This window comes from Toxorhynchites rutilus, chromosome 3 (genome assembly GCF_029784135.1).
Source record: "Toxorhynchites rutilus septentrionalis strain SRP chromosome 3, ASM2978413v1, whole genome shotgun sequence".
Taxonomy (NCBI): Eukaryota; Metazoa; Arthropoda; class Insecta; order Diptera; family Culicidae; genus Toxorhynchites; species Toxorhynchites rutilus.
Genome location: NC_073746.1, coordinates 262,108,341 through 262,135,129, shown reverse-complemented (window position 1 = coordinate 262,135,129; position 26,789 = coordinate 262,108,341). Strand labels below are relative to the sequence as shown.

The 26,789-nt window shown below is 39.7% G+C and overlaps 1 protein-coding gene across 23 annotated transcripts in view; it reads left to right on the top strand.

Annotated features, from left to right (window-relative positions):
* LOC129776386 (voltage-dependent calcium channel type A subunit alpha-1-like) overlaps nucleotides 1–26,789 on the top strand; it is a 266,278-nt gene that overhangs the window by 218,885 nt on the left and 20,604 nt on the right. For 15 of the 23 annotated variants that reach the window (XM_055781992.1, XM_055781987.1, XM_055781988.1 and 12 more), the window contains 5 exons: nucleotides 10,054–10,169; nucleotides 10,253–10,407; nucleotides 14,484–14,714; nucleotides 15,222–15,376; nucleotides 15,441–15,712. In XM_055781992.1, coding sequence (XP_055637967.1) covers nucleotides 10,054–10,169; nucleotides 10,253–10,407; nucleotides 14,484–14,714; nucleotides 15,222–15,376; nucleotides 15,441–15,712 — 929 coding nt within the window. Of the gene's footprint in view, nucleotides 1–117; nucleotides 10,170–10,252; nucleotides 10,408–14,483; nucleotides 14,715–14,814; nucleotides 15,114–15,221; nucleotides 15,377–15,440; nucleotides 15,713–26,789 lie in introns of those variants that run through there. The other 8 variants (XM_055782008.1, XM_055782007.1, XM_055782009.1 and 5 more) reach the window with 6 other exon arrangements.

The following is a 26,789-nucleotide window of genomic DNA, read 5'->3' as shown; positions in this document are numbered from 1 at the left end:
CTATATCGAAGTCGCCCATTTTCGTCAAAAAATGTTTACATGTTGCAATTTGATTTTATCTGCATTTCTCTCTTTTCATGTTTCACAATTCGACGTACTTTTCCTTCTTTTTTCTAGGAACAAAAAGGTGAAGTCTCGTTCGCAACTGGTAATGAAACAAAACAACAAATTCTTCTGTTGCTTCCCACTTTCCGTTCGTATATAATCGGTATTTGAGAACCTACTTTTGATTTCCGTTTTCACCGTATCATATGGTGGACATGTTGATTAACATTTACCCAGTTTTTTATTCAATGTGTTGGTGTTGATTAATTGTGGTTATTATAAATGTGGCACTCTCCAACAATGATAACTGTTACTGTGCGAACAAATGGTTATTGTTGTTTTATTATGAAGTCGGATGAGTATACTGCGCTTGTTTCGATTGTCGTTTTTAATGGCCCAATAGCTTGAAGCATTAGGCTTCAAGGCCTTGGCGCAGTTTCGTAGGGTAGAATATAGCTAAGCTTCGGTTTTTCATCCCGACTAGACAGAACAAACAAAAAATAAAATGAATCATACAGCCAGCTCTATTCCAACCATCAACGAAGAGTTTTCAAATATGTGGTTACAACTTGTAATAAATAAGAAATTTGAAAAGGTTATTCAGTAGCTGTCAGAATCAAGTGTTTGTGTTTGATTTGGTTATGGGCATCATTATCAAATTCACGATTAGAATTTATGGAAACTACCGAGAGACCATTTGCGTGTCAGCAACACTGCTTGAGCACCAAAACTTGACTTGCATTGTTTGTTTTTAAGAGGCTTTAAAATTTGAAGTTCATTCGCCTTTAAAAAGCGCAATAAGTTTAAATCATTTTCAAAAATTTTAAAATTTCTATGCCAAATAACACGCCTTGAATGCTTTCTGAGTGGCATGCTCTAGAATACGCGTGACCACAGTGCGGGAGATGAAAATTTTTTTGACGAAGAATTCCTTCGACCAGAACGAGAATCGAACCCGAACACCCGGCATGTGATGTTTGACGCTAACCACTTGGCCACGGAAGCAACAACATACACTCATATACTCTAAAAAACGGTATAAAAGGGTCGATCTACCTTTGGCGGCGCCTAAAAACAACAATAATGTGTGCGTGTGATACAAACATACAGAAACATACCACCAGACGGTATGAAAATCGACGCGAACGAAATTGTACCGCTGTTTGTCTTCCTTTCCTCTAACCTCTATGTGTAATATCAGCATTAAGAATTTATATTGTCTGCTCGCTAGTTGAAATGAGACCGTGATTTAAAATCACGGGCGGATCATAAAACACAACATTTATTCGCTCCACGTTGTCCGTGGAATATCTTCATATTCAAGACTAGCTTTATAACCATTAGAGTTTGAGTCGGAAGCGAAATATCTGAAAATACGAAAAATCATATTTTGTTACTATAGAACCATATTAGGAATATATTGCTCTCTACAATATTTACATCAATATCGAAAGAATTAAGTTGAGTCTCAAGTTAATGATTGTTTACATAAGTATAGAACAACTGTTTACGTAAACGTCTGATCATTTTGGATACGCAGGAATAATTATTTGAGTAACCACTGGTTTAAACTATGTTGAATTAGTTGTTTTTCAAGATCAGATAACTGTTTGCATAAGTGTCTTATGTCATTTGAATAATCTCGTGAGTATCTCATGTAAACAAAACTTTGTTTGTCAAAAGTGAAAAGTACTAATATTTTGGGAAACACATTGCTGGTATTAATTACATATCTGTTGTACAATGGCAAAAGTGTCTCATATCCAACTGATTATAAAAAATAAAACTTTATTTATTGATCACCCCTTATATAATTTACTCGGGTTTCTTTCAAAAAAAAAAAACAAAAATATTATTTCAATTATTTCACATTTCCAACTTTTTTAATTCATAAACAAAACTGCAGCTTGCTTCAAACACATATTAGAATGTTTGCATTCTACATCTATACTTCCTTTTCATTTGAATGTTATCTTCGCTAGAAATATCCACGACTTTCAAAATTTCTTTCTCGAGCCATTCTGCTTCACGGCTAGTCAAGGAATACTGAGATAACTCTTCGTCATCCTTCTGAAAAGCGGACGATTTTCGCTTAAAGTGAATGTGGAAGCTAGCCACAAATGGCTGCCACAATGGTGCTCATATCTTTCATCTCCCTTCCTCACCCCTCGCCCGAAAATCTATAAGAAATATATATATATATATATATATTAAAAGAAATATCAGATAAATTTCTTCTCAATTTTTGAATGAATAAGACAATCCTGTAAGCTATATACAGAGTTTTCCAACTTTAAATTCCGAAAGTAAATTGAAATAAAACACACTTAGAATTCGAATTTCGATGAAACTTTTATTTCAAATTAAAGTTTGGTTTATGCCATTATGTGTAAAATACAACATCATTCAAATGTCCACCTAGGGCTTCCTCGCACACCGTGATCCGGAACAGGTAATTCTCGATGACTTTTCGGCACATATGGGGCGGTATCTCGGTCATAACTTCACGAATGTTGTCTTTCAGATGTTCAAGAGTTTGCGGAGAGTTGGCATAGACACGGTCTTTCGCATAACCCCACAAAAGAAAGTCAAGCGAGTTCAAAAAAAATCGGTTAACATGCGGCCATAGCGCTCACCATTCACAGTTACCGTCTCGCCGTCCTCATTTTCAAAGAAATATGGCCCGATGACTCCACCAGACCATAATGCGCACCAAACAGTGACTTTTGACGGATGCAATGGCCTCTCAACAATCACGTGTGGATTTTCTGAGCCCCATATACGGAAATTTTAGGTGTTCACATAGCCACCGAGCTCGAAATGTGCCTCATCGCTAACGAAAATTTGATGCGAAAATTCAGCATTTTGCTGCTGTTGTTCGTTCACCCAATCGACGTATGCCCGACGCATTCCATGGTCACTACGCTCTAATTTTTGTACCAGTTGGACTTTATATGGATGTAGATGCAAGTCCAAATGCAAAATTCGCTACACGACCAAACGACCAAAATCCGTCCGTAATGCTCGAAAAACATTTGCCGGTTTTTCATCATTTTTATAGTATAATTTAACAAAATTAACACGTTGTGCGATGCTAAAACGATCCATATTGTAAAATGGCAGACATTCAACTAACGATATGACGCTTTGGTTGACAGCTGTGTCAAACGTTTGTCAGCGCAGGGCTGTATACTTTCGGAAGCCCGAAATGGAAAACCCTGTACAACAGACATTCGAAAGTTTTGATTACGCAAAGCCAGTCTTCCACATAACACTTTTCACATAACACACTGCGTACGAGGCGAACAATGTTCACGCTGCTCTTGCAGTTTTGTGTTTGTGTTTAAATGTAGACAAACATGATTTTTGATGTAGGACTACGTCTAACCGGAGTATATGGGGGATAAAATGAAAACCTAAATACAGAACATGAATAAAAAAATGAAAGATTCCGAATGCTTATAACTCGAACATTCCTTACTGGTTCGGAAAGATGTTTGCATCAATTGATAGGGAATATTTTCACGCTTCTATCGCAATTAAAAAAATGTTATTTTTCATTAGATAAAAAATTGAATAACTGTAAAATGTTAAGCGTTATCTAAACGCCATAACTGCCTCATTTTGATTGGCCCGAACTACGGTTTCCCTAACATAGCCATCAAAATCAAGCAGCCTTGGGGAAATCGGCATTGCAAATACATGAAAGTCGGGGGTATTTTTGTTCCGACTAAAATGTGTTTCCCTAACACAGACTTCAAATCCATGTAGCGTGGGGAAATTGGCGTTGCAAATTCATGCAAGTCAGTGGCATTTTTGTTACTCACAAAGCAAATATATTGAATTCAATTGAATTCGGGAGTTGTTTCATTCCATCAAAAATTTAAACAATGCAATGCAAATGCAAATGATTGCAATGCAAATGATTGCTAAGCTAAGGTAGTCCCACGTCAACCTTGCGGTTATATACAGGGTGGGCCATTTAAAGTGGAAGGATTTGTTTTTGCAATAGCAAAGTAAAGAAGTGGAATTTTAATTTTTTTTTTTTTTTTGAAATTCATTTATTGTGGTCCAAGGAGATTTGTTCTAACTACTTTTTGATTATGATATCTCGTAAATGACCGCCTCTGGCCTTGACCGCAAAATGTGCCCTTTTTTCGGCATTTTCCATCACTTTGCCCAATGTTTCGGCCGATATGGCAGCAATTTCTTGTCGGATATTGTCTTTCAGCGCAGCCAGGGTCCTTGGTTTACCAGTGTATACCTTGGATTTTAAATATCCCCATAAAAAAAAGTCAGGAGGCGTCAAATCAGGTGATCTCGGTGGCCAGTCATAATCGCCGTTTTTCGATATTAATCTTCCGGGGAACATTTCGCGCAATAATTTGGTCGTGGCAGCCGCTGTATGGCATGTAGCGCCGTCCTGTTGGAACCAGTAATTGTCCAATTCATTTTCACGAACAAATGGCAAAAAAAAATCGGTTATCATTGTCCGATAACGCTCCCCATTCACGGTTACCGTTGCTCCATTTTCGTTTTCAAAGAAATACGGGCCGATGACTTTATCGGCATAAATGCCACACCACACAGTAACTTTTTGGTCGTAAAGAGGTTGCGTTTCGATGAATTGAGGGTTTTCAGTAGCATAAAACCGACAATTTTGTTTATTCACTCCTCCATTCAAGTTGAAATGCGCCTCATCAGACATTATGATTTTTTGCCAAAAGCCACGTTCATTTTTGGCCATTTCGATGGTCCATTTCGCAAAATCAAGTCGACGTGGTAAGTTAGATGGGTTAAGTTGTTGAGCCATTTGAATTTTATACGGAAACATTTTCAAATCAACACGAATTATGCGTCGGAGAGTGGTTCGAGCGATGCCTAACTCTTGCGAACGATGGCGACCTGATGTCGATGGAGTCTCTGCAACACTGGCTCGAACGGCATCAATATTCTCGTCGAAACGTCTTGGTCGTTGTCTGGACAGATGACTGGCATTACCAACACTACCAGACGATATAAATTTGGCATATAATCGACGTATAGTGTTGTCTCCAGGCGATGTTTTAACTTTATTTTTATTTTTCCACACACGTTTAGTTAACACAATTGAGAAGTTATTTTGAATATACAGCTGAACAATTTCAGCGCGTTGTTTAGGTGTGTATTGTTCCATGGTTAAAATTGTACTGAAATGACGCTTCCAACGCGGTATGACATTTGTTAATCTGACATCTCTGTCAAAAGTTATGGGGTTGCCAGATGCTCCCACTTTAAATGGCCCACCCTGTACTAGATATAACCCACCATTTTTTTCGTATCTTTGTTTGAAAATGTGACATGTTTGTTTGACATGATGTTTAAACATCATGTGCAGTTTCTCTTGTATTTTTACCCAAGCAACGGCAATGTGTAGAGCAAAAGAAGCGAATTAGACACCACACCACTACCGCTCAATACATGGTGTGTTGGTGTGTTGACATAGAAAAGGGAAGGGAAGAATCAATCATAAAAATAAGTGCTTCGTCTAAAATTTTGGGCAAATAAAATGCATCTCTTTATCTGTTCTGAACAAAATAAGCGTCAATTGATATCAGAGTTCTTCACAATTGATATTATTAATTAGTCCACGCATCAATTTATAAAATGAATTTATGTAACATACACTATTATCAGCTATTTGAACAAGTACTAAAACATCCATCTAAAACTTATTTTTGGTTGTTCATTTATTTATTTGGCCAGCATTTGTATGACGTCGCCTCGCTGTGCACTCGGTTCCCCAGACCTCAATTGTCAACATTCACGGAGAAAAAAAATTCTTATAGAAAGCTTCTTTCTATTCTGAGCATGTTTTTTTCACGGGAAATAGCTATGGATTATTTAATCAGACTTGCAAAATGTACATGAATTCATAGCCTCTGAGTTCACGTAATTTTTGCAATACGAACTAAATTTCTAGTTAGTTTCTGTGAAAAAGTGCTCTACAAAGAAATATTTTAGGATGAATTATGTTTTTTCCCGTGCATGTTTATGATGTGAGAAACGCATGTTTATGTTTGAGTATCATTGTTCGTGCTTGGGGTAAACATTGAACACTAGCGAAAGGCATGTTCGTGTACAAACAAAAACATGGAATTTGAACATCGCATGGACATGTGTAAGTGTTTTTCGGAAGACTGCGCAAAGCAAAATCGATAGACCTGAAGTTTCCGGAATTCTCGGGCTTCTCGTGGGCGTTAGAGCTGTTTATCTCCTTAGCAGTGGAAACCGAAATGTTTTTCGGGATGATTTTATTCTTTCCTTGTTTCAGGGCATACAGACTTGGAAAGCAATGTTTATGTAAATTGTTCACCACCCCTGGAAGCGCAACATATTTCCGGTCCGTCAGATCCAAGTCTACAAAAAGAGCCAATGCTTGTGCATGCGTTAAGCACTCGTTGCTTGCTCCATTTAGTAGAGCTGAATTCTCAAATATGTTCGCAGCAAAAGCTAGGCCTTCTGGGGCGTTATTCCAAACTAGTTCTGCTACTCGACGACTTTTTGTTTTATTTAAGCAACTCTCAAAATCATTCTGGGGACGTCCGCAAGTTGTGATAACTTTTGTAAACCTGCTCCGGACTATCTTCTGGCAGATAAGTGATCAGATAGCGAAGTACGCATGAGTTATTTTCCGTTATTCTCACTACTTTCCACCCACTTTTCAGAAATTTGATGAATACGGAGTGATTGGCGCTGACCTACAAATAATTGAATATCATTTAGAACTGCAGGAAACTGCACCTAAGTCATATATGCCCTCAAAGAGGACATATTTTGAAATAATTCTATGGAGGTAAAACGATATCTAAAGTTTGAATTTTGATGACATCATTTTGTTTTATTTCTTTGAAATTCAACTCTCCATTTTCTCAAGAGTATTATTAGAACCAAGTCACTGTTCCATTAAAATATTCTCTACTTACCTTGATAATTACATTCCATGTCAGTTGATTCGATGGATCACAAGGTTTGACTTTTAAAAACAAGTTGAAACCCGCTTGAAATTTCACAAAAACACTTCTCACGCAACAATCTCGCAAGAAGTGACCGTTCAGCTGCTTTAATTAGTTTTTGTGATGCTTTGGGCCTGATTCTCAAATACACTTCACGGTGAAAAATAAATGGCACGACATTGAACTACGTTTTACGAGTTAGCGAAGTGTCGAAGATAATAATGAGTTTTCAGGCAGAATTAGCACTTTTCAAATAAAAATCATTAATGAAAATTAACTTCTTAGTATCAAATTGGTGTTCAATGTGAATGGAAAACTTTGTTTTCTTAATGTCGTATAACAATCTCATACAAAAATTTTATATGAAGATAATTTGATACTATAATGATAAGTTTTAGTGGAAAAATAATTTCGTATCCAGATGTCGACACCGTACCGTTGTCATCGCGGATGCATTTCATTTCGTTTCCACCGTGAAGTGTATTCGGCTATCAGGCCCTTTATCTAGCTTACCAACACTTGTTTACATAGTTTCAGGTATACATAAACAAGTATGAGTGCATTGGGCCCCCCGAAAAAAGCTTTAAAATTGTTTTTTGTCTACTACTCAACGCACTGTGCGGCGTGTTGAAATCTGTATTTCGTTCCAAGTAGTTAAAACTACTTGTTCCAACTTTTCAACATTTTCACACTATTTTTCTTCTGAATATTCCATGTCTGATCATAAAGTATTGCGAATTGTGAATTTACTCGGGTCACGTATATTCGATCTTCGTTTTTTTGTGGGTTGCGTTAGGTTGGTACTCATGTCTCTCACACATACCGACAAGTTCGGCCATTTCAAATTGTTCAGTTAGTTTTGACAGTTGTTTTGCTTGCCGGGTTTTGGCTCGGCTTCGATTTTAGCATTTTCCAAATCAGCCGCTTTCATTGAAATGATTGAGCTTTGGTTTACACCTCATAACCATAAACCCATGATTCGTCACCGGTTATAGCCTTTTCAAGCGGATTTGAGTTGTCGCGGACAGAGTGCAACAGCTCCTTAGCAATCTTAAAGTGATACTGTTTTTGGTCGAAATTGAATAACTTTTTGTACCACCGATAAACGTTGCTTCAATCCTAGGTAGCTTCAACATTCGCAATGCGTCCGCGCACTTAATTTTGATTTAACACAAAATTTAATTGTTTGATTAGTTTTTTGAAATAGGAAAAAACAGGACGTGCCGAGTAAGTTGATCGCGGAAGGCACTTTGAACACTGTGGAAGGGGGATGACATACACTCGGTCACAGGCGTTTACATATTTATTCCACCGCTATTATTCCGATAACGTTAACAAACAAAACACAGTCTAATAAACAAAACACAAGACTATTTTAATGACTTCCCTCTCTCTTGGCAACGCATAAAAACAACAATGTGAGCGTGTGACGCAAACATACTGAACAAAATTCGCCACTGTGTGGTCAGCTAGACAGTAGTAGCGGCCATTTTATTCCATGTGTCGAGTCACTTTGACACCCTTCTTCAATTTCCGCTTGAAAATATTGTAATATTTTTCGATTGGGCGGAATTGGGTGAATTGAGGTCTTTCTAATGTAATCGATTCACATTGTCACAACTTTTTTGTTAAGTTTAGAAAAATGTGTCATAAGTTTAATTGAAGATACAACAAAGTTAACAAGACAGCTATAATCAATGTCACCTTTTTGCTCAGTTTGAGAATGTTTATCTGCGACGCCACTGGAACTCCGCGCTCGATTTGATTTATTTTTGAAGTTATGGAAACTTTGAAACTAAATTTTGGATTCTCAACGTTATTATTCGACACAATAAAATAATTATATGAGACTAAATTACATCAACTCATATGCACTGCTCGTGAATTTTTCGACTTTCGACTTTTTCGATTTGTTTGTCGGAACTCATTACTTTTCTGGTTGGAATAGAGGCGTATAACAATGTTATATTATGTCGAACAACTTCAATGAAAACTCAAAATTTAATGAAGAACTCACGAAATAACTTATATAAGAAGTTGTTTAGCTACTCATCCAATGTATGTCTCTCTAGCAAAAAGTGAGAATATTTTACAGGTTGCTGTTCGAACATAACAACGAATCCAGAGAGAATTGCTAGTATTTAGAACCATAGGCTTTCCCTTAAATCCCATTTAGCATAGTATAGTTTCCCCTTCCACCCACCCTATGATTCTCTGATGGTAGAATAGAGGGTTAGCATTGAAGTTGCGTAGCGGTAAGTAATGAAAACCAACAAAAAAAATTAATAAAGATAAAATCTTCGATATTCACAAATTAGCTTCAGCTTCTCAGTCGTAAAGCACAGCACTTGAGTTAGATTTTTCTTCCTTAGTAAAAAGTTTTTTTTCTCTCTAAATAATTCAATCACTTTAGTAGATCAAATGCATGCTTTTGGTTACCACCATTGTAATTTTCGGAACTTGCAGCTATACTTGATTTCAACTGTCCATGATAGAATTATAAAATGATCGAATCAAAAAAAATTATTGCAATGCATGCCTGATTCGATTGTGCTGTAATTATTGTTCCAGCTGTTCAATTATATTTCACATAAAACACTAGAAACTATACACTCTACCATCCGTCATGATTTTATTTTGTAAATTACGCAACATTTCTACTAAATATAGGACAATCTTACCTATCCGCAAAATTACCCGATTGGAAGATTTTGAACTGAAAACACAATCTGAGAACGACAATGTTTTATGTGTAGAGCGATCCAAATCAATCTAGGGGTTCCTTAATTGGAAAAAAACGAACAAAAATAATAGATTAGCGAAACTTATCTGTAGTGAAAGTAGTCTTGTTTACCCTACGTTAATAACGTCGAGAAGAATCCACATCATACCAGACTGAGTCATGGACGTGTGGCATATTTTTTAACATTTCGCCTCGTCTTCCCGTCCCTTCTTTTTTGTAACCATTTTTAACTATGCGAACGTGAATTCGATCGGAAAAACCCAACATCAGGAGCATCAGGATGTTTCAAGGCAACCATCGCTGGAATCGTTGACCGGAGGGGATGGTCATCTGCATCCTGGCCATGCATACCATAACGGACATCACCGCAGGTCGCCTAGCTTGAGGTAAGTTCAAACACCAGCACGGAATATTTCCGCCAGTTGTCCGATATTAATCCTATCGAGCGTAATACGATTATGTTTTTTAGGAGGGAATCGCCCCTGGTGAGGACGCCAAGTCCTCGACGTCGCCACCACCACGACATAGGATTTTCGGACACCGTATCGAACGTGGTGGAAATCCAAAAGGAAGAGCACAGACGTGGTAGGCATCATTTCGGCTACGCCCACAGGCACAATCGAGGTATTTCATTAAAAATTCATACTCGAACATAAAACAGCAACGTAGCAAAACGATGCTGGTGTTGATTGTTGTGCAGTATCGAAGACAATCCGGAGTGTTTGGTGTGCCCAGACTATGTTGTTGCTGTACCTTCTTAGATGAATGTTGAATAGTTTCGAAGGCCTGCCATCTGATAATGCCTCCTATTGCCTTGCTCCGTATAAAATGTGTTTATGCTTCGAAAACAGATAGTAGTTTTGGATGAAACAATATTCTCGAAGACTTCAGTTATTGGAAGAACAATCTTATTTTATTTTTATTTTCTAGCGTAAAGGTGGACAATAGATAATATCTAGTAAACAATCTATCGATATTCAGCAAACCTACAGCAGTTCTTGTGTACTCAAATACACCACAGCAACACCAGGGATATGAATTTTTATACGATAACACATACCTCTATCGAAAATACTTCATTGTTTTCAATCTCCTTCGAATCGAACAATTTTTCAGTAAATATAGAAAACTAGATGCTCTAGGCGAATTTGTGGACTCCGTGCTAGTGAAATAGACCATATTTAATAGTTCTTAAAAACCACTTCTAGAGAAGCACAACTACAAACTAGCACAATCAATTCGTTTTCCGTCATCAAAAGTTTAACAATTTTGAATGCTATTATAGTTCTTAGAGATAATTAATCTGTTATCGATCATGTAATTTCTCAGGTCATACATTATTGTACTTGATTAATGACATGATTACTCAATTAATCAATTTTCGATATCCATCTTACTGCTTTGAACTGATAGAGCATTAAGTTTACGAGGTTGTCAAATTAATATTCATACATTTCTCATCATTTTGTGTAAAGATACTGGAGTCGTAGAATAATTGTGTACAAGGGGTGAAGTGTACAATTTCTGGTTTGATCATGAGCTGAGGCCATCTTAATATCGAGTTTCTTTGGATAACTGACCCTTAACAAGTGATTCCAAACTGTCATGGTTGTTTGTCGGTACTTACCTTGTCTTAGTCCTCTGTGCGACTCGAGAGTACCCCCGAGACACGCACGTAGCACACGTACACGGTTGAGGGTAGGCTCGATCAGTCGCATTAGTTTAACGGGGAATATGTCCCTGAAGTCAATGAAAATGTGGTGCGTGGCCACGTAGTGTCCCCAACATGGTTGTAGAATCTTTTGGATTGAATCTTGGAAATAACCCAGTGCAGTGCTCTAGCAAGCACTTCTCTATCATTTTTATAAAGCTCTCCCGGTAGGCCAACTTTACCAGTGGAATTGTTTTTCAAACACCAGTGGTCTTCAAATCACACTCTGTATCTCATGGAGATCTGAAGCTAGTACTTCGTCACCTGCTGCTGGCTCACCCAAGTCAGTTCCATCTCCGCTTTCGCTTACTGTATCGCCATTCAGGTGCTCGTCGAAGTATTACTTCCACCTGCCGACCACTTCGCCATCATTCGTGGTCAGATTTCCTTCCACAACCTTGCATATGTCGGCTTGTGGCACATAGCATCTGTGGGATTGGGTTACCTTCTCGTACAACTTCCGCGTTTCATCGACACGTAATAGCTCTTTCAGCTGCTCACAATCACAATCCTTCTGTGGACGCTTCTTTCGTCTCAGAACCGTGGCCATGTCGTTTCGTGCCCGTCTGTGTTTGGTCAAGTTCTCCCTCGTCTGGACCCTCGGGTAGTTCGTCCAAGTGCCAAAAAAAACTTGAAAACCGAACTACAGCTACCAGTAACCAACGAAATTGCAGGAAAAAAATTACGAGTTTTCGAAAGCGAGCAACACTCAACTTTTTACTTCCGTTCTTCATAAGGATAGTCCCATTTGATATCTATCATTAGGTGACATGTTTTTTAAGCTTTTTTTTTCCAATCAACACGGTTTTTTTACGCGGATTTTGCAATGATCGCGTTTTTTTTACGAGGAACCGTTTTGAATTATATTTCGGATGCTTAAGGCATCAGATCTAAACTTTATGCACAGGTATTATTTGGTTGATATTTTTAATAAGTTAGTTCAATTTGCTTTTAAGCTTTCTACTTTGGTACCTATTTCATTGAAAACATAGAAACAAAATCATTGAATAAAATGCTTTTCAAATAAAGCGAATGAGAATCAAACTTCGAACACTATTTATAAAAAAATCTAATTTTGAACAGATTGAATTCAAATTTTGGACACTTTATTTTGTAATTTTTTGAACGAAAATTACATTACACTTGATTATATTTTATAGTCAACTGCGAAACACTTACCAAGCAATCACAGTAAACTGTTAACGATGAACAGATGAAACACGGGAGAAATTTAAATATTGATGAACAGGTAAATTCTATATGCTCATGCTAAGGAAACGTCAAACACAAACGATAATGAGTAGTGTAGTAGTAGATTTTTGCCGATTATGTTATAAATCAAATGTAGTTCTCATATGAAATAATAGTGAAACCAAGGGATTACTCCAAAGAAGCATTAGTGATATTAATTTTATAGTTATATCATCAGTGCATTAAGCATTTCAAGATATTTGAACAAAGTGTCCGAAATGTGATGTTGTCCGAAATATGATTTAGAACGGTACGTATCCCCCGCGTAAAATACCAGGTTTTATTTTACCCAGCTTTGTTGTGCTGCCGCTCTGATAGTATTAGGCCCTGCGGCCACTCATCGTTCGTACGTTCTATACTTTCCGGTTAAGCTCCTGCAGTGTTACGATACCAAAGTGACGGGGTTCAAGCTGATCCAGTAGGATCCTGTCACCAGTCAGAATATTTAGCGACCTACAGTTCCAAGTTCCTTCTTGATTGTTCGTAGTAATTTGTGTCTCGCCCTGTCACCTTACTAGGGTGACGATGGCTAGTCACGCGACTAAACTTCCGTCTTATGTGTAGCTGACGAGACACAGTATTTCATATTTCAGCCGCTCCCCTAGAGTACCACTGCTGGTCTTGTTCAACCATTTTAAAAAATCTTTGACATTAAAACTTTCTGAATGGAATAGAGACGATGAAAAAATACTCCTGTACCCTGCGTATTTCATCGCAAATTTTACTCATTTTCAAGACAATATGACTTTTGACACAATTGATGAATTACCAAACTTTGATTACAAAAAAGCAACTTAAAAGGTGTAACAATTTGACATATTTCTTTTAAAACTACTCATTTATAAACAAAACTGAACACCCTCATTTTGTTTGTGTGTGCGTGTAAAATGATTCGTATATTTTGATTCAGACGTTTGCTCTTCAGTTCTTAGAATGACGTCCAAACAAGAGGAGCAGCATTTGAAAATTTTGCTCGCCCAACTCGAAAATACATGCTTCTCGGGGAACGGTCCATCAGATTTCATCGAATAGTATAGCTCCATAGTATTATTTATTTAAGGAAATTTTTCAAAACTTTTCAAAATACATAAAGTCTTGGTTACAGTACATCCAACAACTCACACTGTATCATATGTAGATCGTTACTATTAGTTATTGTATATAGAGATAAGAGCACCCATAGAAATAGTAATCTACTCCCACAGTATATATTGACTATTACACAGGTACCAACCATCCTGAAACAATCGATTTTCATTCTATTTCCGTTCAGTTAGTGGTACCCATTTCATTTCACTGCTGCTTTTGCGAATCTTAGTTCTAACCTGTTGTCCCTTACGTTGAATAGCCCGATGAATATAGAACTCAATCCACTTATAAAGATCTCAGTTGAGTCTTGTGATGCCCTTATGCTGTACTGTGATATAGAATACCCCTAGACTTGTTCTCACCAAAAGGATGTATTTTTAATTTGCTTTTATATTTCATTGCTGCTTCTCAGAACACCATGTCAACCTTCTAGCTTTTTCCGTTACGTGACAGTAAACCTCTCTGCTTAAAATTAGTATATCGACTAGATTCTCGCTCTGTAATAAAAAAGACTAAAATCGTTCGTAACAAGATCCAAAAATGTTCGCCAACGAACCGAGATTGAACGCAAGTGATTCCGAACTGCAATGTTCGCTCTCTTCTTCCACATTCCGCATCTGTTGCTACTACTCGTTCTACTCCAATATAGGTTCCTGGTCAGCATCAACCAGCCCCGCCCGCTCGCCATCACCCAGTCGTGTTGGTGTACATAGTAGTGCCCAGCATCGTAGTAGAAAAGATCGCCCCAAAAACCACCTGGTCCACCAACCGTACGACACGACAATCCTCTGCGAGCGGTCCCGATCGCCGAGTCCTGCCAGTTTGCTCCAAGAACTGCGGGACCGGGATCACGTGCGGCGGAAATATAGGAATGGAATGGGTACTGGACACTTTCTTTCCGTTTTCTGTCTCTCTCTCTCTCTCTCTCTTTCTCTGCTTCCCCCCGTCAACTGTGATCCCATTGCTGTACCATCATCAAGTCCCCCGAAAACCAACTCACTCAACCAATATCAATTCATGTTTCGACGATCATCTTTTCAGTGTATTCGTAATCAACCCCACACTGTTCCGTTACATGTACACTCAAGTTAACTGTTGTTTTGGTTTCAGATCAATACTCCAAAGATCCTCTTGAGATCGATCTGAGACATGAAACAAACATTCATCGCATGAACACTACACACGAAACTATCATGTACAAACCATGAAAACAACTCATAAACTCATTATTGTTTTTGTCTACACTGTGAATAGAAAACCTAAGCTATGCTGAACCAGCAATTGTTATGCGTTTCGTATGCATTCATCCGTTTCGATGGATTCGTTCGATCAATCACTATCAAACATTTCCTTCCCTTCCGCTATCTCCACGATAATCGATTTTCAGGTCCACCGGGACATGTTCAGCACAGTTACCCTGTTTTGGTATCTCGTCGCCAAGGACAAGGACGCAGGCTACCCCCAACACCATGTAAACCGTCGACCCTACAGCTAGCGCAAACTAACATTAACTTCCCGAAGCTGAACGCAAGCCCTACCCGCGTGAGTGACGCTATAATGTGAAACTTAAAATAATCTAAAATGGTTACGTGTTTTTTCACAATAGCAACAGGTACTGCGCTCTACCCACACGACGCCGCACAATGTTCACTCGTTGCCACAGTCACGGGAGCTCCTACGGGAACGGGAGCGCGAACGTAACCGGGATCTGTTCTATCGGGAGCGCGACCGGGAACGGGACCGGGAGCGCTATCGGAGTAGCCGCGAGCGGGAGTCACGAGACTACGGCCAGTCTCATTTCGACTTCCGGGATCGGGAACGAGAGTTGTACGAGCGCGAACGGGAGCTGGAGCGGGAGTTCGAACGAGAATATGAGCGGTGAGTATTTCGCAAATCAGTACGCAAAGCACCCTATATTGGCTACACGTGATCGTTGTTCAACATGCTTCCCAGAGTGAACAAGATTTCATAGAAATAACTCACTCTATTGGCGCCTCTAGTGAAGAGCGTTTGAATTGGAAATATGCATCCCACATTGATGTTCTGTTCAAATTAGAAAAAAAAGACGAATAGATATTATATTTCGCGTTGCAAGTAACAATGTGTACATTGCATCGAAGTTCTGTTGGAAACTTCCACTAAATAATGCACACTCTGTCCAAGACTAGGTGATGATCTTGCTGCTTTGTGTCATTGTAAACAAACAATGCTTCAGTTTATATTCTAGTATGTAGGTAATGGTGACTACCATACATTACATAATTTTAATTTGGAAAATACCGAAGGGAAAAGTGCTCACGGAGAGAGAAGAAAGACAAATCGATGCATTTCACCACGAAAATGTTAATATCAGAGAAATTGCTCGTCGGATTGGACGATACCAAAAAAAAAGCAATTTTTCAATTTAAATATTACTCGGATGACAATTCGTCAAGTATCAGTAAAAAATCCTCACATAAAGAGGGCCTAAAAGATTAAAGCCCCTCATTTTACACCATCTAACGTCGGAAGAAGTCTGAGTTTTACCAAAGCACGCATGAACCGACAGTGGGACAGTAAACATTTTGTTATATACCATAACGAATAGTTCTCCAATGTATTGGTTATCTTCACTGACGAAAAAAGGTTCAATTTGGATGATTTCAACGGACACCGACGTGATTTACGGCAGAAGGAATAGAATTTTTCAACCAGAAATTTGGTGAAGGCTCGTGCATTGTTTGGACGGGATTATGTGCAACCGGAATGTTCAAGATAGCTTTCACATCATTCAAGGATTGCATACATGTTCTGGAATTCTCTCTACTACCGTTTTTGCGTAGATACTGTTACGAAAAACACATTCCTGCAAAACAATGCTACTAATCATACCAGCAAGAAAACTAAGCAGTAGATTAAGGACCAAAAACTTAATTTTTTGAACTGGCCGGCTCGCTTCCCAGACTTGAATCTTGTTGCAAATCTTAGGGGGATCCTTGTACGCAGAATCTATACTGAGGAAAAATGGTACACCTCGATTGAAGAGCTCATGATCACAATTTCGGAAACATGGAAAAATATCGAGAAATCCGTTCAATAGAATTTGGTAAATAGTATTCCAACACGAATTTTCCGGTTTATTAGCCGAAATGGCAAGATTGCCAATTATTGACATGTAAATCAGCCAATCGTTATGAATTTTTCATTGATAATACCTATGAATTTTGAAATGGTCTTATAGAAACTGGACAGTTGAAATTATCATATTTAAGCACATTGAATAAACAAACAACTCTTTTGAACGAAATTGATGTTAAATATACTTTATTCTAAGCATTCAACAATGTATGTATGTATCTTGTTGAAATTCTAACTGTTTGTGTTGCAACGAAATAGAATCGGGGTGGTCCTATAGAAGTTGGACAGAGTGTGCTTTTACAATGTTTTCTCGGTAGTGTCGTCAGATGGACGACCTTATATCTTTCCTGTCTATCTAGAATCATCGAAATCCTTGAAATACATTTGGTTTGGATACTCTGAATTATTTTATTCAATTTACTTGTTTTTCATTTCGGACATTATTATCGAAATTTTGAAAAAAAAATGTTAGGAGAAAGTTTTGGTGGGCCTGAGAAAGACCGATGGTTAGCGTGGTTTTATAGAAGCAGCCGATGATGATCCATTCTAGTACTCGCGAGAACAATACACAAACTGGTAAAATAATATACAATCTTCAATTTTTTTATTTATTTGAAGATGATAATCAAACGGTTTTTAGGTGAGATTCTTGACGTTTTCATTTCACTATTCCAGATTTATAAAATTTAGCATAGATAAATTCAACTTAGAATTAGCCAAAAACGAATGATTGTGCCTCGAACTTCTCAGTTTTTTTTCGAAAACTTATTCTAGTTAAGACCAGGTATGGGCAAAATCGCATCGAAATTCGTTCAACAACACGCATTCACAGATAAAACTCACCCTTCTATTCTCCGTTTATGCCTCACTTTATTTGAGACAGAAAACATTCACCTATCCTCTTCGCAAAGTTCATTCTCGATTAGAACGGAAAAATACTGTCTCGATTCCCCTCATCTATACTCAGAAATTTTTGCATTCCCTCATTTGCCTCTCAGAATGATGGTGATAGAATCAAACCGGAAACTTTTGCTTGAGCCAGCGAGTGTCTCTGTAAAATCATTCGTTTTTCACTCAAATATCAATCATTGAGCCTCGATCGCGGCAGTAAAATATAGGAAGATAGTTGAAATCGAGTTGTTTCCTGTGCATTATTGCAATGACATTTTTTTGTTTCTAGTATGAAACTATCTAAGCCAACGCAAAAGACCATATTAACGCAAGTTATTGATGAGCGGGAAGGTGGATTTCATGTGCACTTGAATGCTGACAAGGAAGAGAGTACATGGGAAAATAAAATCATGCATACACGCAGATTCAATCTATTTTGACTCACTTGTTATTTTGTTTCGTACGATCCTTCCAAAGGAATATTCATTCATTGCATGTTGTTTTCCACTCTTTGTTTTGTTCTGTTTTCCATCAGTCCCGAATGAAGATGGTCGGGGAGTGTAAAATGATTCATCGTGCAATCTCACGATTGTTTGCTGCATTCTTTTCGCCATGATTATTCCAAGCAGATACAATAGTGATTTATAATCAGGTGTGGAGAAATGAGCGAATGAACTTTTCCATACTTGGTTAAGACTATTTCTGACGAGGATGTATCCAGAATCAGGGAAAAGCATAACCTGAAAATCATTTACCTGATCGAATTGCAAAATTGTTGCAAATATCTTCGTCGGAATGCCTCCGATTGGAATTCATCTGAAAAATCGATCTACTCAACTAAATATTGGCGCTTAGCTATGTTGGGTTGGTTATATAATAATGATAATTTAGTATGCTGTTAATTCAACAATTAAATGGATACATCATTACAATGACCGTTATTAACCCTCCTATACTCACGCATACTGTCACACAAACCGGAAAATCAACAATTCTGTTTTGAGGAGGCTCAGTTAAATGGCTATTGAAACTGATTGAGAAGAAAAAATTTTATGAAGTTTTTTCGTTCAAATTAGGTACGCAAAATCTGCACGGAAGCAGAGCGCCTTATTCTTCTGTTATCCGTTTGTATGATCGGGATTTTAAACATCAATGATCCGATCTACCTTCAGCATTAAAAAATACCGATTAGAAGACCAAAATCAAGCTGATGTCACACAGTTTTTCAAAAAATGTTTACCCGCAAACTGCTGAGGGTGTCTTTTTCACAGCTGACACCATCACCATTATTCCAAATTTCCTGAGGTCAATTTATCATTTATCGAGGATAAGAAATCGGCTAAAGCCGCCAAGATGACGCGATCCGAGTCGACCGCCGACCCTCTATCGGAAGCGGTTCTGAGCGGTTGTTTCTGTTAGATTTGTTTTCTGGTGCGATTTATTCCGGGAACCCATAATTCATTACATTAATGAGAAATATAATAAGAAAAATAACAAAAAATTGCTGCCTACCCATACTGGTACAGCAATTACTCAAGCGACAGTCGAGTCTGTGTATAATATAAATATCATATCAAAATAAGAGCAATATGAGAGAGCAAAATAAAAGACACTTTGCAAATAAGCACGCATTAACCCCTTCGCCACGGGTTCCTGTACTATACTTTGCAACTTTTCGCATACCTTGCCACATACACGGCATCCATCGCGAAAAGTTTAAAGCTTTACGTTGTTTACGCACTCCGTTAACTCTCAAAAATCACTTTCCGTGTATACTCTGAGGGTCCAACTTTATTTTATAATGTTTTGTAATATTCTCGTGCGGTAATTTAACAGCACCGGTCTTCAATCTTCGGATCCTTCTCAGTGGCCTACTCGATCCTCCACATCCGCCCCTCGACCACATCGTCATTCAATCAACGGAGATCATCTACATCTATACATTCCTGTACGTCTATTTCAGTATTTGTCAAAAAGTTGAAGCGTAAACAACATAGTTTTTTGCCACTTCGAATATGTCGAATTTCTTATCAACGAGAGTGTTTTTGCGGGGAGTGTTACTTCATTACTTCAATATGAAGAAAAATACTGCGGAAAAGTCATCATATTTTGGTGGAAGTTTATGGTGACCATTCTCCAACTGAGTGAACGTGTCAGACGTGGTTTGCACGGTTTAAAAGTGGTAATTTTGACTTGGAGGACGAAGAACGTTCCGGATCGCCAAAAAAGTTTGAAGATGAAGAATTGGAAGCTTTACTCGATCAAGATCCGTCACAAACGCAACAAAAACTTGCAGATACATCCGATCGTTTAAAAGCAGTGGGAATGATCCGAAAAATAGGACATTGGGTGCCGTATGAATTGAAGCCACGAGACGTCGAACGCCGGTGTACCGGTGTGGTGTACTATGAGCTGCTAAAACCGAATGAAAACATTACGGGGGACCTCTGCCGACGACAATTGATGCGTTTGAGCCGTGCACTGATGGAAAAACGGCCACAATACGAGCAAAGACACGATAAAGTTATTTAGCAGCACGACAATCCTCGGCCGCATGTCGCGAAACCGGTCAAAACATACTTGGAAACGCTGAAATGGGAAGTCGTATCCCACCCGCTGAATTCTCCGGACATTTATCCGTCCGATTACTACCTTTTTCGATCGATGCATAATGGCCTGGTTGACCAGCGTTTCTCCATTTTATATGAAGTTAAAAATTGGATCGATTCGTGGTTAGCCGACAAACCGGCCGATTATTTCCGCAAAGGGATCCGTGAATTGCCAGAAAGATGGGAAAAAGTTGTGACTAGCGATGGGCAATACTTTGAATATTAAATTTTTGCAAAATAAAGCAATAATTTTTGAAAAAAGAAACGAAGAAACTTACCGGTACTCCTATTATCTAAGCCAGGCCTTTATGAAAATATTTTCCTCAAACCATCAAACTGCCGCATACAAAGTTACGAGTTCAATAATTACATGACACGTTCCGCAAGTCATTTCAGTTTGAAGAAATTCTAAGACTCTAAGAGCCCCCGCAGACTACAGACTTTTGTCGACCGATTGATTGGTCGGACGACTTAATCAGTATGGAGCGATATGCATATGCGCACATTACACCGATTCAATACCGACCGATAAAAAAGTTTGATAGCCTTCCCGATTGCGAATCACTGAGAATGGGATGCACACAATACCCTCTGAATCTCTTTTTGATGATTTTTCTTCACTGTTCACTTCTCCATTGTCAAACACAAATTAAATAAAATCCTTCGAGAATATTCGACCGACAGTTGGCTAGTGTGCGCACTCTTCACCAACCCGACTGTTTGGTTGGCTCGATGTGTGCACTAGCAACCCAACCCGACCAAACTATCGGCTGAAAAAAAAGTCTGCAGAGTGCGGGGACTCTAAAACAGGAAAAACATCTTGCTAGAGTTGACATTGACCTTGTGCTTTTGCGAATGATCAACTCCATTGTATTGTAGCAATCAAACCCTCAATGATGTCGCTCCTTATCACAATATCGTCCTAACAGCTCTGAACTTCCTCTGTCAAAAAGTATGTAGAGCATAAAACGATCACTTGCGAGTTTTGACAGTTTTAAAAAAAAAATATAATCTGACCTAGTGTTACACTTGCTGACAATAAAGTTCGCCAACATACAACGTCCCGTCACCGTGAAGTAAACGTAAAGGAATGAAATGTCAAATATTCTCCCATGAAAATCGTATGAACGCATTCACATACACAATCACCGGCAACTTTGACGTCGGCAAAATAAGTTCAAGAGAATAGTTGACGGGACGGTGACGGTGACGTTGTATGTATAGCGCACTTAATAGGTCAGATTCTGTTTTGTAACGGAGCATTAATCTTTCGCCTCACGTAATCCCAATCACTTTGCTGCTTCTTGAAGCTTAGGGTGATTTTTGATATGTAGCAAATGAGCGACAAAGAAAAATCTAAACTTTCAGCACCGAATGTGACCATGACGTTTTGACTCGCATGCTAACTAGTTCGTTGAGTGTTAACCCATTAACCACCAAGCTGTAAAAAATATTTTTTTTGACGAAAGCCATTGGTGTAATTTCGATTATTGACGCTAAAGAAACCCCAATGTTTAAGAACAATTGTGATTTGACAAAAACAACATTTAATATAACACTTTATATGTTTATAATAAAAAAAAATAAACAAAAACGGTTTATATTTACATTTATATGTCTACAAGAACATGTTATTCTGGATGAACACTTGCCACAAACGTATTCGTTGCATATATTGTAAGTATACATCGCTCTGTTTTTGTTGCACAATTGTATTTGGCAAGATTTTCGTTCTTGAAGTCTCATAGTTGAGTTTTCTGTAGTACAATCCATTGCTTTGTTTGATTGTTTTTTTGGAGGAAGCTTGTTTTCTGCAGCACTTATATTCATTGGAAAGTTCTTCTGCCAATTGAAACAAAAATTGATTCTTGGTTATGTTGCCATCACAAGTCTCTTTGTAAATAATCCATGACTTGATTGCTGCCAAGTCTAAAATATTGTAGAACACTTGCAATGGCCATCTAAGAGACCCTGCTTTTACGCTATATTAGCGTGTCATCTGGTCAACTACATCTACTCCAAACTTGGTTTTATTGTTAAACGATACAATTTCAGGTAATTGTTTTCTATTGGAATCTATTTTTACCGATCTATGCTTAGAGCTAAGAATTAGCACTTTTTGCGAGGTTTACTTTTATAAATTGTCAGAAAAATATTATCTGATTTGTAGAGTTTTGTAGAGTAAAGAGCCATGTTATCTTTCACCACTTTAGCCACACAATTATATTCTATTTTGCAAACTCAAAGAGAAAAGAGTCTGTCTTTTACTCACAGTTAGACTCCTATTCAATATCATCCTCTGGAGAAGCCTTATTTACTCTTTTATAACAATTTTGGTGTCATAGAGTGATCATACTTTCTCTATTGTTTACAGTTTCAGTTTCCTAGCTTCTCCGAACTCCAAACATATCGGACAACTATTGTGCGTATACTGCACGAAACTTCATGTCTAATTGAATGCACATACGTATTGATGTCCACCATTCTATGGATGATGCATAGATTGTTATAAACTTTGAAATTGCCAGATCCGTCAATTTCACGGGTCTCGGTAGAAATATGTATAGGAGGTACTGATTATGGAAGTTAAAGCCGATAAACAGAAATTGAATATAAATGAAAAACTATCCTTGCATCTCATGAAAAGTCATCATAAAAGTTTAGAACAATGCATCAAAATTATATAAAATTTGGGACCATGAAATTTGATATCCGTCAAATTGACGGTTTCGGTAGTTCTAGTGTTAATAAGTTTACCGCAAAGTCATTGGAATGACTGCGCTGTTGCACTCGAACAGACTCTCGCAACTTGTTTTTTTTTTCTTTTATTCAATGTTTCTTTTTTGGTCCCAATTTCTCTATGTCTCATACAACTACTCTTTCTCTGCGATCAATTGTTGCTCTTTAAATTTTAACTTTGACTTTCAACTCTCTACTCTTTTGCTCATTTCCTACTATCTACTCTATGCTTTGTTCTCTCTTCTCTCTACTCTCTGATCTTCATTTTCAACTCTCTACTCTTCACTCTCTGCTTTCTACTCTCTACTCTCTACTCTCAACTTTCTCTCCAATCTCTCTACTGTTTACTCTCTACTCTCTCTTCTCTCTACTTCGTCTACTATCTACTCTCTCTACTCTCTCTACTCTCTACTCTCTCTACTCTCTCTACTCTCTCTACTCTCTCTACTCTCTCTACTCTCTACTCTCTACTCTCTACTCTCTACTCTCTACTCTCTACTCTCTACTCTCTCTACTCTCTACTCTCTACTCTCTCCACTCTCCACTCTCTACTCTCTACTCTCTCTACTCTTCCTACTCTCTACTCTCTACTCTCTCTACTTTCTCTACTTTCTACTCGCTTCTAAAAAAACGCACACACAAGTCCTTACACGCACATGCACGCACAAACGAACACATGCACACACGCAGACGCGCACAGTCTTACACACAAAAAAACGCATCGCAGTTGCTGTCTGCTCACACTTTCACACTGTTTTTGTTTACATCAACCAACCAACTAAACAAAACACACACTCCCGCACACGCACACACAAACACATACACGCACATGCACACGCAAACGAACAAGTGAACTAATCGGTTCACGTCTCGACAGGTGAGAAACCCCGCGAGGGTGACTGTGACGGATTGCGCGTCAAGCTGGAGGGCAATTCCTAATCGGTACACGTCTCGACGGGTAAGCGGAATCTGGAGAGCAGGGTCAAGAAAATGCTGGCAATGCCTGTTGGTGGATGGAGAGAGGAACATTGCGAGGATCGTTTCGGCGGAGCGAGAGCCTAGGAGAGCATCATCAAATCGGCGGGTACCCCACGAGAGTTGCTGTGACGGAGTGCGCGTTATGTTGGAGGGCACTGCCTAATCGGCGCTCCGTTGGGAAGAGAAATCCTGCGAGGGTGGCTGTGACGGGGCGCGCGTCAAGATGGAGGGCGCTTCCTAATCGGTTCACGTCTCGACAGGTGAGAAACCCCGCGAGGGTGACTGTGACGGGTTGCGCGTCAAGTTGGAGGGCAATTCCTAATCGGTACACGTCTCGACGGGTAAAAGGAAGCCTGTGCAGCAGATGTGCGTGGCGGAGTACAACGGAAACGTAAATGAGATGTATAGAGAAAAAGGGAAGGATCAACGCTAGTTAGCGTTGAAAACTCGTGAAGTGCATGAGCACAGCCGCCCCCTGAAGTAGTCGCCTAGATGTGGTCCCGGGGGGAATGAGGCTACGAGTAGAGGGCTTGGTTTTTGTGGGTGCGATCCCCACTCGACGTTTGGGTTATCCCTTCCCAGATAAGGCTGGAAGAGCGTTCCTCACCTCTATAAAAAAAAAAAAAAAAAAAAAAAAAAAAAAAACACGCAAACGAACACACGCAGACGCGCACGGTCTCACATGCAAACGCGCACACTCTCTTAGGCTAGGCGCAAATTGAGACGCGTATAGCGCGCGTAACTTGGCGCGATATAGCGCCTGTCCTTGTGGCTAATGAAAACAGATGGAACGGCGCAAGTTGGCCAGACGACGCGAGATGGTGGAGCGCTCGTGTGACACGACTCGCTCGAGGCTGTGGCTGAGCCACAGTTTCTCGTGCTGCTGATGCCGGTTGTGGTGGTTGTGTTGGTGAACAATCATATTGCGCCGTGAGTCTGATACTGTATGGTTGTACCGGTCGGAAAGTTGTTTTTTTTTTGGCAGACTTATCTCACTTCTTAACTAGGCGAACCTAGCCAGAATTTTCACCTGCCCCCGGGCTTCTGAATGCCAAAGGGGGACTAGGCTCTGCGGAATGCACGTATCTGCATGCTCGTGCTGTTTCAGTCCTGACCGAGAAATTGTCGGACAATCGCGCAGGTGCTAAGGATGACCGACTTTTGGATGCCGGCCAATTCCTTCTCCATGTTCAACACCTTTAGCGCTTCCAGAAGTGTCTTCGGGATAATTCCAGTTCCAGAGAGAACGACTGGAACAATTCTTGGGACCTCCCTTAGCCCCCACAGTTCCTTGAGCTCCACGGCCAATGGTCGGTACTTGCAGATTTTGCGACCGTGGGTCTCCTCCAGATTCTGATTCAGTGGAATAGCGACATCGATGATGGTGACTTTGCGGTCGCTCTTGTCGTAAACCATTATATCTGGGCGGTTGTGGTGGATCGAGAGGTCGGTCAGAACAGTGCGATCCCAGTACAGCTTGAAACGGTCATTTTCCAGGACAGGTGCAGGCAGGTACCGGTAGTTTGGTACGTTGTCTTCCAGTAGAGCACATTGGAGCGCCAGATGTCGATGAACAATACGGGCCACGTTGTTGTGGCGCTCGGTGTAGGCTGCGTTGGCCAAAACGGGACAGCCTCCCATAATGTGCTCTATGTTTTCACCTGGTTGATGGCACATCCGGCAAATGTCATCAACGTCTTGATGCCAGACGTACCGCCTGCAGTTTCTCGTCGGCATTATCCTGTCCTGGATGGCTATCATGTCGGCTTCTACTACTGAATAGAGTTCACCACGCGTTAGCCACAGATTAGATGCGGCCTTGTCGACGTGTGGCCGGTCCAGTTGATGGGGGTGGGCACCATGCACTGCCTTCTGCTTCCAAGCTGCAATCTTCTCCTCCACTGTCTGCAGATTGCAGTTGAGTTGGTACTCCGCTTGCGCCAAGTGCAGAACGCTGTATCCTCTGTCGGCGGCGCAGACAGCCCGGTATAGCGCGTTTTGGTTGGCGCGTTCTGCGAAGTACTCGCGCAGTTGTCGTACCTGGGCAACACACAGTGCAGATATGTCGACTATTCCAAGTCCCCCTTCTTTGCGTGGCAGTGAAACTCTCTCCAGTGCCGATTGAGGATGGTGCATTCCGGCCTCTTTAAATGCTTTCCTCATCCTCCTCTCAAGGTCCTCTAGGTCAGTTTTGCTCCATTTGACTACACCAAAACTGAAGGTCAGCAGGGGAACCGCGAATGTGTTGATCGCGCGTACCTTGTTCCCCGCGTTGAGGAAAGTCCTCAGGACACAGTTCACTCGACTCAAGAACTTGTCTCGCAGCTCCGTCTTGATGTCGGAGTGGCGAATCCCGGTGAGCTGTCGGAATCCAAGATATTTATAGGATTCGCCACAAACCATGTCTCTTATGAACTCGCCGTCATAGACCTCGTAACCTCCGGATTCGGTAAGCTGCCCTTTCAGCAGATGGACACAGCGGCACTTGTCGAGGCCGAACTCCATGCAGATGTCCCTGCTTATGTCTTCGACAACCCGGATAGCTACACCTAGACGCTGACGTGAATCAGCGTAGACCTTGAGATCATCCATGTAGAAGGTATGGGTCACTTCTTCGTGGG